This window comes from Oncorhynchus masou, chromosome 27 (assembly GCF_036934945.1).
Source record: "Oncorhynchus masou masou isolate Uvic2021 chromosome 27, UVic_Omas_1.1, whole genome shotgun sequence".
Taxonomy (NCBI): Eukaryota; Metazoa; Chordata; class Actinopteri; order Salmoniformes; family Salmonidae; genus Oncorhynchus; species Oncorhynchus masou.
The window spans coordinates 58,226,316-58,236,315 of NC_088238.1; the positions used below are offsets into that span (position 1 = coordinate 58,226,316).

Genomic DNA, 10,000 nt, shown 5'->3' on the forward strand with positions numbered 1-10,000 from the left:
GAGAGAGACAGCGAGAGAGAAAGAGAGAGAGAGAGAGAGAGAGAGAGAGGGAGAGAGAGGGAGAGAGAGAAAGAGAAAGAGAGAGAGAGAGAGAGGGAGAGAAAGAGAGAGAGAGTGAGAGAGAGAGAGGGAGAGAGAGAGAGGCAGCGAGAGAGAGAGCGAGAGAGAGAAAAGGAGAGAGAGAGAGAGAGAGAGAGAGAGAGAGAGAGAGAGAGAAAGAGACAGAGAGAGAAAACAACAACAACAATTGAACAAGAAAAAGGAGAGTGATGTTCTCTCGCTCATCTGCAACATCTGTAGCTTCTCTCCTCTTTGCATTATTTATGGCGGCTGTGTGCTGTCAGCCACTGACACAAACAACACTTAGCTATATCTGCTGTAGATGTAGGTACTGTAGTGTTCTGCTCACCAGTGTGATGGTTACAATCTCCCTGACCTTATTCCAGTGGCTGAGAATGTTGCACATAATGTGATTTATGTTATCGCTGAGTGACCTCGAAAACTTCACAGCACTTCCCCTTATTTATGTATTGTATTTCGTGTTAGTGCCCATTTTTTTGGGGGGGGGGGGGTTACAATGGAAAATGATGAATAATGATATGGGATTGTAAATATGATTTATCGTATCTCGCTGGTTTAAAGATGCAGTTTTTCCTGAGTGTTAATCAGGCAATTTTTCACGGGAATGAGCAGTGGCGAAAGGAGAGGAACAACAAACCATTCTCAATATGTATCATTGTCTTTCTTTCAAGGATTACTAAGTTTTCATACACTTGGTGGAAAGAGACCGTACAACGAAACAACGTCCGTGGATCTAACTCTTACAGTACACAGCGTCAGGAGTGATTGTTCTATGTCAGACGTGTTCTCCTCACACCATATCAACAAGCTGATTGGTCAATGCTATATAATCGATAGAACATAAGTAAAACATTGACCATGTTGAACACAACCTCTATTCCCTAAGAAGATTCCCGACACCTGAATATACCTTCATCGTGATGATGTCTGTCACCCAGTCTATTTGAGACTGCTTCCCCTCGCAGCAGAAATGCCTGTGGATCAGAAAACAATAGTAGATATAAATTACCCCTTAACCACTGACCTAGGGTCAGATTTTTACTATACTGCCTAATGGTAAAGGATATGCATATGAGGTTATGATCTGATCCTGGATCTGTGGTTGAAGAGATACAACGTCCAATACCCTAACACTGGTGTGGGGCTGAGGGAAAACAATGGCCTCATTCGTAACAGTGAAAAACATCTGATTAATCAAAGCTGGGGGAGAAATCACAAGGTCTCAATCTCTTATTTTTGTTCTGTCAAACTTTGTTGAAAACGACAGAAGAGGAGGGTGAAGGTATTGAATTATTGAAATTGAAAAGCAGTGAAAAGCACTCACCATTGCTGTTTGTCTGTGTAGACGGTGAAACCCCAGCTATTAAAGGAAAGGGAGAAGATGGTTTAAACCTCGTTTCTCTGCAAACTGGTGACCCACACTCTGATGAAAAGTTGTTTTCGCATCTCGCACGTCAAGTCAAAAGGAAAGAAGACGATGCAAACCCCAGAACTCGGATGATCAGAAAATATCTTAGGGGAAAAAGTATAGTGCCATCAATATATTTATAATCGTCCTTTCAAATACAGACAAACACAATGTTCATTATTATGTTTAGCCCTCATGCTAGGAGTCAAGGTGTACCCCCCCCCCCGCCCCCCACACACACACGCACACAGGTCTGTGGCTACACGGGTAGTTCAGAGATAGAACAGAGAGAAAACCAAGGAGATGAGGAGGAGACAAAGCCTGTATTCTATCTAAACTCCCTGCTAGCTAACACAGCCCATCCAACCTCCTCCAAGCCTGTATTCTATCTAAACTCCCTGCTAGCTAACACAGCCTATTCAACCTCCTCTAAGCCTGTATCCTATCTAAACTCCCTGCTAGCTAACCCATCCAACCTCCTCCAAGCCTGTATTCTATCTAAACTCCCTGCTAGCTAACCCATCCAACCTCCTCCAAGCTTGTATTCTATCTAAACTCCCTGCTAGCTAACCCATCCAACCTCCTCCAAGCCTGTATTCTATCTAAACTCCCTGCTAGCTAACACAGCCTATTCAACCTCCTCTAAACCTGTATCCTATCTAAACTCCCTGCAAACAAACCCATCCAACCTCCTCCAAGCCTGTATTCTATCTAAACTCCCTGCTAGCTAACACAGCCTATTCAACCTCCTCTAAGCCTGTATCCTATCTAAACTCCCTGCTAGCAAACCCATCCAACCTCCTCCAAGCCTGTATTCTATCTAAACTCCCTGCTAGCAAACCCATCCAACCTCCTCCAAGCTTGTATTCTATCTAAACTCCCTGCTAGCTAACCCATCCAACCTCCTCCAAGCCTGTATTCTATCTAAACACCCTGCTAGCAAACCCATCCAACCTCCTCCAAGCCTGTATTCTATCTAAACACCCTGCTAGCTAACCCAGCCAACCTCCTCCAAGTCTGTATCCTACCTAAACTCCCTGTTAGCTAACCCAGCCCATTCAACCTCCTCCGAGCCTGTATCCTATCTAAACTCCCTGCTAGCTAACCCATCCAGCCTCCTCCAAGCCTGTATTCTATCTAAACTCCCTGCTAGCTAACCCATCCAACCTCCTCCGAGCTTGTAGCCTATCTAAACCCCCTGCTTGCTAACACAGCCCATTCAACCTCATCCAAGCCCCTTCTCATGTCGGCCTGTTCTTAATTATGTGGTTTAGTCTCTTTCTGTCTCTTCGACTCTCTCCATTCCTCAAAGCCTCTCTCTCTCTCTACTACTCCCTCCATTCCTCCTTCTCTTTCTCTTTGACTCACACCAATCCTCCCAGTCTCTCTCTCGCTGTCTCATTAACTCCATCCATTCTTCCCAGCCTCTCTCTCTCTTTGACTCCCTCCATCCTTCCCAGTCTCTCTCTTTGACTCGATCCATCCTTCCCAGTCTCTCTCTCTCTCTTTGACTCCCTCCATCCATCCCAGTCTCTCTCTCTTTGACTTGATCCATCCTTCCCAGTCTATCTCTCTCTCTCTTTGACTCAATCCATCCTTCCCAGTCTCTCTCTCTCTCTCTTTGACTCCCTCCATCCTTTACAGTCTCTCTCTCTGTCTTTGACTCGATCCATCCTTCCAAGTCTCTCTCTCTCTCTCTTTGACTCGATCCATCCTTCCCAGTCTCTCTCTCTGTCTTTGACTCCCTCCATCCTTTACAGTCTCTCTCTCTGTCTTTGACTCGATCCATCCTTCCAAGTCTCTCTCTCTCTCTCTTTGACTCGATCCATCCTTCCCAGTCTCTCTCCCTCTCTTGGACTCCCTCCATCCTTCCCAGTCTCTCTCTCTCTTTGACTCCCTCTATCCTTTACAGTCTCTCTCTCTCTTTGACTCGATCCATCCTTCCCAGTCTCTCTCTGTCTTTCTTTCTTTCTTTCTTTCTCTTTGACTACATACATTTCTCCCAGTCTCTCTCTCGTTGACTCTCTCCATTCCACCCAGGTCTCTATGTGTCTTTCTGACTCCCTCCATTCATCCCAGCCTCTTTGACTCCCTCCATTCCTCCCAGCCTCTCTGACTCCCTCCATTCCTCCCAGCCTCTTTGAATCCCTCCATTCCTCCCAGCCTCTCTCTGACTCCCTCCATTCCTCCCAGCCTCTTTGACTCCCTCCATTCCTCCCAGCCTCTCTGACTCCCTCCATTCCTCCCAGCCTCTCTCTTTCTTTGACTCCCTCCATTCCTCCCAGCCTCTCTCTCTCTCTTTGACTCCCTCAATTCCTCCCAGTCTCTCTGACTCCCTCCATTCCTCCCAGTCCCTCTTTGCTCCCTCCATTTCTCCCAGCCTCTCTGACTCCCTCCATTCCTCCCAGTCCCACTTTGCTCCCTCCATTCCTCCCAGCCTCTCTCACTTTGACTCCCTCCATTCCTCCCAGCCTCTCTGACTCCCTCCATTCCTCTCAGTCTCTCTGACTCCCTCCATTCCTCCCAGACTCTCTCTCTCTCTCTCTCTTTGGCTCCCTCCATTCCACCCAGTCTCTTTGACTCCCTCCATTCCTCCCAGTCTCTCTGACTCCCTCCATTCCTCCCAGACTCTCTCTCTCTCTTCGACTCCCTCCATTTCTCCCAGCCTCTCTGACTCCCTCCATTCCTCCCAGTCCCACTTTGCTCCCTCCATTCCTCTCTCACTTCGACTCCCTCCATTCCTCCCAGCCTCTCTGACTCCCTCCATTCCTCCCAGTCTCTCTGACTCCCTCCATTCCTCCCAGACTCTCTCTCTCTCTCTCTTTGGCTCCCTCCATTCCTCCCAGTCTCTCTGACTCCCTCCATTCCTCCCAGACTCTCTCTCTCTCTTTGACTCCCTCCATTCCTCCCAGCCTCTCTGACTCTCTCCATTCCTCCCAGTCCCACTTTGCTCCCTCCATTCCTCCCAGCCTCTCTCACTTTGACTCCCTCCATTCCTCCCAGCCTCTCTGACTCCCTCCATTCCTCCCAGTCTCTCTGACTCCCTCCATTCCTCCCAGTCCCTCTTTGCTCCCTCCATTACTCCCAGCCTCTCTGACTCCCTCCATTCCTCCCAGTCAGAGAGACTGGGTAACATGAAACATTGGGTTGGCTTGTTAATTGGGTAACATGAAACATTGGGTTGGCTTGTTAATTGGGTAACATGAAACATTGGGTTGGCCTTTTAATTGGGTAACATGAAACATTGGGTTGGCTTGTTAACTGGGTAACATGAAACATTGGGTTGGCTTTTTAATTGGGTAACATGAAACATTGGGTTGGCCTTTTAATTGGGTATCATGAAACATTGGGTTGGCCTTTTAATTGGGTAACATGAAACATTGGGTTGGCCTTTTAATTGGGTATCATGAAACATTGAGTTGGCTTGTTATTTGGGTAACATGAAACATTGGGTTGGCTTGTTATTTGGGTAACATGAAACATTGAGTTGGCTTGTTAATTGGGTAACATGAAACATTGAGTTGGCTTGTTAATTGGGTATCATGAAACATTGGGTTGGCCTTTTAATTGGGTAACATGAAACATTGGGTTGGCTTGTTAATTGGGTAACATGAAAAATTGAGTTGGCTTGTTATTTGGGTAACATGAAACATTGAGTTGGCTTATTATTTGGGTAACATGAAACATTGAGTTGGCTTGTTATTTGGGTAACATGAAACATTGAGTTGGCTTGTTATTTGGGTAACATGAAACATTGAGTTGGCTTGTTATTTGGGTAACATGAAACATTGAGTTGGCTTATTATTTGGGTAACATGAAACATTGAGTTGGCTTGTTAATTGGGTAACATGAAACATAGAGTTGGCTTGTTATTTGGGTAACATGAAACATTGAGTTGGCTTGTTAATTGGTTAACATGAAACATTGGGTTGGCTTGTTAATTGGGTAACATGAAACATAGAGTTAGCTTGTTATTTGGGTAACATGAAACATTGAGTTGGCTTGTTATTTGGGTAACATGAAACATTGAGTTGGCTTGTTATTTGGGTAACATGAAACATTGAGTTGGCTTGTTATTTGGGTAACATGAAACATTGAGTTGGCTTGTTATTTGGGTAACATGAAACATTGAGTTGGCTTGTTATTTGGGTAACATGAAACATAGAGTTGGCTTGTGCCTTCCTCTCCTTCTTATGCCCACAAAAATGCAGCTGGCTTGACATGAGTTATAAATGACAATAATACAAGATTAGGAAAATAAAATAAAGTGGCAGCAATATTTCTCCATTCGGAGGAAGCCGGCCAAAAATTGGTACTGTGTAATGATCAGGCTTTTTAATCAGCTTCTTGATATGCCACACCTGTCAGGTGGATGGATTATCTTGGCGAAGAATAAATGCTCACTAACAGGGATATAAAGACATTTGAGCAACACATTTCAGAGAAATAAGCTTTTTGTGAGTATGGAACTTTTCTGGGATTTCTTATTTCAGCTCATGAAACATCGGACCAACACTTTACATGTTGCGTTTATATTTTGGTCCAGTGTACATTTAATCATTGCTGTTATTGTGAGGGTGTTAGGAGTGGTTTGGATAGCTTTGATGTTGAGGCACTCGGAACAAAAAGAGAAGGCGTAACATATTTTCGGGGATGAGGAACTCACATCATGAGAGACAAAATAACACAGTAAATAATAAATAATAATAATGATGAATCTATCTTAATAACACTCAGATATATTATTTACACTTTGATAAGGTATATGTGATAAGTATCCGTGATATTTACCTGGTGGGTGGTTTGAGCTTCTTCTTCAGTCCGAGGTAACACTTGACTAACTTCAGTGGGACCTCTCTCTCTGGCTTGGTGCTCTTGGACAAACAGGAAGTCAGTCAGACAAGGGAAGTATGCAGTTTCAAGCAATCCAAATAGCAAGAGCATTTTTTTTTTCAAAAGTGACAGACAACCTGTTGGCGTCTCAAAAAGACAGGCAGTCCAAACATACGCTTTCCAAAAACAATCACTACCAGAGAATAATTGGATGGAGGAAAATGTTGATAGTTACATATCGCAATAATATTTTTGGACGCTATAGTAGCTATAATTAATTCCAATAGTAGATAATAAATAAATAAAGACAAATGAACCATTTTTTTTTAATTAAATTTTGCTATTGTAAGTATCGTTAGCTTGCGCTAGTCAGCTGTACCTGCACCAAACATCCTGTATTTTCCATCCTATTGGTTGTTCTCCAACTTCTTTTTAAATAGTGAGCCAACGTGTTTTCGGCACTTTAATAATTTCCGACTGATCAAAATTAATTTGTGACTCGTTTCAGGAGACTAGACTCTCTGTGTCTGTGTGTGTCTCTCTCTCTGTGTGTCTCTCTCTGTGTGTCTCTCTCTGTGTGTCTCTCTCTGTGTGTCTCTCTCTGTGTGTCTCTCTCTCTTTGTGTCTCTCTGTGTGTCTCTCTCTGTGTGTCTCTCTGTGTGTCTCTCTCTGTGTGTCTCTCTGTGTGTCTCTCTGTGTGTCTCTCTGTGTGTGTGTCTCTCTGTGTGTGTGTCTCTCTCTCTGTGTGTGTCTCTTTCTGTGTCTCTATAAATGTCTCGCTCTCTGTGTGTCTCTCTGTGTGTGTGTGTCTCTCTCTCTGTGTGTGTCTCTTTCTGTGTCTCTATAAATGTCTCGCTCTCTGTGTGTCTCTCTCTGTGTGTGTGTCTCTCTCTCTGTGTGTGTCTCTTTCTGTGTCTCTATAAATGTATCTCTCTCTGTGTGTCTCTCTCTGTGTGTGTCTCTTTCTGTGTCTCTATAAATGTCTCGCTCTCTGTGTGTCTCTCTGTGTGTGTGTGTCTCTCTCTCTGTGTGTGTCTCTTTCTGTGTCTCTATAAATGTATCGCTCTCTGTGTGTCTCTCTGTGTGTGTGTGTCTCTCTCTCTGTGTGTGTCTCTTTCTGTGTCTCTATAAATGTCTCGCTCTCTGTGTGTCTCTCTGTGTGTGTCTCTTTCTGTGTCTCTATAAATGTCTCACTCTCTGTGTGTCTCTCTGTGTGTGTGTGTCTCTCTCTCTCTGTGTGTCTCTTTCTGTGTCTCTATAAATGTATCTCTCTCTGTGTGTCTCTCTGTGTGTGTGTGTCTCTCTCTCTGTGTGTGTCTCTGTGTGTATGTGTCTCTCTATCTCTCTCTCTGTGTGTGTCTCTCTGTGTGTGTCTCTCTCTCTGTGTGTGTCTCTGTGTGTGTGTCTCTCTCTCTCTGTGTGTGTCTTTCTCTCTGTATGTCTCTCTCTGTGTGTCTCTTTCTGTGTCTCTATAAATGTCTCGCTCTCTGTGTGTCTCTCTGTGTGTGTGTGTCTCTCTCTCTGTGTGTCTCTTTCTGTGTCTCTATAAATGTCTCGCTCTCTGTGTGTCTCTCTGTGTGTGTGTGTCTCTCTCTCTGTGTGTCTCTTTCTGTGTCTCTATAAATGTTCTCTCTCTGTGTGTCTCTCTGTGTGTGTGTGTCTCTCTCTCTGTGTGTGTCTCTGTGTGTATGTGTCTCTCTCTCTCTCTGTGTGTCTCTGTGTGTGTGTGTGTCTCTCTCTCTCTGTGTGTGTCTCTGTGTGTGTGTCTCTCTCTCTCTGTGTGTGTCTTTCTCTCTGTATGTCTCTCTCTGTGTGTCTCTCTCAATGCGTGTCTCTGCACATCACTACATCACATGAGATACTTCACAGGATTTGAACATAAACATGTTTTTTAATGAGAATGTGTTTTGGAACAGAAATGCCTTCTGGAACATGTGAACTTTAATTTGCCTTAATAACAAACTTGAATTACATCCATAAATACAAATAACATTGTTCAATTACGTGGCTAGTTGGTTTAGCCATGGAAAAAGGCAGGAACATTCCCGCTAGCCATGATTGGCTGAGATAATGGATGGGCTGGACATGCCAGGAGATGAATTTGGATTGGTCTACCATGTAGCATGCTTCTATCTATAATGTGAGCTGTTCAGTATGCGTTGACAGTCCTTTTTACTGTGCCGATTTTGAAAGATATGACGTTAGCCATCGAGAACTAGAAAAACTATCGATCAGTTGGAAAAGGGGATGGGCTACATTCTGCGCACGCCATGGGCAATGTGAAGCGGAGTGACTTGACAGAATGAAACGAGATGTAGTTACAAACAAAACAGAGTTAAATGGTTCCAGTCTGTCGTGATGCTACATTTTCAGATATTATTTTCGAATTTTGTTGGGAAGTTATTTTTATTGCAAGTTAAAGCGCAACACTAGTTAGCAAACAAATGTTAGCTTGCTGGTTGGCTAGCTAAATTTGCATGTATGATCTTTGTATTAATATTATTAGAATCTGAAATTCATTTGCATTGCTAGTTATAGCCTAATGTTAGATAGCTAACATTGAACCTAGTTTGTTAGCTTTAGCTACCTGCAGATTCATACTACAGCTATGACAATGTTTGTATAGTGGCTTGCAAAAGTATTCACCTCCCTTGGCATTTTTCCTATTTTGTTGCCTTAAAACCTGGAATTAAAATAGATTTTTTGGGGGTTTGTATCATTTGATTTAACAACATGTCTACCATTTTGAAGATGCAAAATATTTTTTATTGTGGAACAAACAAGAAATAAGACAAAAAAAAAACAGAAAACTTGAGCGTGCATAACTATTCACCCCCACCAAAGTCAATACTTTGTAGAGCCACCTTCTGCATCATTTACAGCTGCAGGTCTCTTGGGGTATGTCTCTATAAGCTTGGCACATCTAGCCACTGGTATGTCTGCCCATTCTTTAAGGCAAAACTGCTCCAGCTCCTGCAAGTTGGATGGGTTCTGCTGGTGTACAGAAATCTTTAAGTCATACTACAGATTCTCAATTGGATTGAGGTCTGGGCTTTGACTAAGCCATTCCAAGACCTTGATATGATTCCTCTTAAACCATTCAAGTGTTGCTTTAGCAGTATGCTTAGGGTCATTGTCCTACTGGAAGGTGAACCTCCATCACAGTCTCAAATCTCTGTAAGAATGAAACAGGTTTCCCTCAAGAAGTTCCCTGTATTTAGCGCCATCCATCATTCCTTCAATTCTGACCAGTTTCCCAGTCCCTGCCGCTGAAAAACTTCCCCACAGCATGATGTTTCCACCACCATGCTTTAATGTGGGGAAGCTGTTCTTGGGGTGACGAGAGGTGTTGCGTTTGCACCAGGCATAGTATTTTCCTTAACTGCCAAAAAACACAATTTTAGTCTCATCTGACCAGAGTACGTTATTTTATATGTTTTGGGAGTCTCCCACATGCCTTTTGGCGAACACCAAATGTGTTTGCTTATTTTTTCTTTATTAAGCAATGGCTTTTTTCTGGACACTCTTCCGTAAAGCTCTTTGGAGTGTACGGCTTAAAGTGGTTCTATGGACAAATACTCCAATCTCTGCTGTAGAGCTTAGCAGCTCCTTCAGGGTTTCTCTAGTCTCTTTGTTGCATCTCTAATTAATGCGCTCCCAGCCTGGTCAGTGAGTTTT

At 43.6% G+C, this 10,000-nt stretch overlaps 1 protein-coding gene across 3 annotated transcripts in view; it reads right to left on the minus strand.

The window, feature by feature from the left end:
* Positions 1-10,000, minus strand: part of arap2 (ArfGAP with RhoGAP domain, ankyrin repeat and PH domain 2) — a 267,094-nt gene that overhangs the window by 16,447 nt on the left and 240,647 nt on the right. For all 3 annotated transcript variants that reach the window (XM_064940778.1, XM_064940777.1, XM_064940779.1), the window contains exons 29-31: positions 6,281-6,363; positions 1,406-1,441; positions 992-1,055 (exon numbers count right to left, since the gene is read on the minus strand). In XM_064940778.1, coding sequence (XP_064796850.1) covers positions 992-1,055; positions 1,406-1,441; positions 6,281-6,363 — 183 coding nt within the window. The remainder of the gene's footprint in view (positions 1-991; positions 1,056-1,405; positions 1,442-6,280; positions 6,364-10,000) is intronic.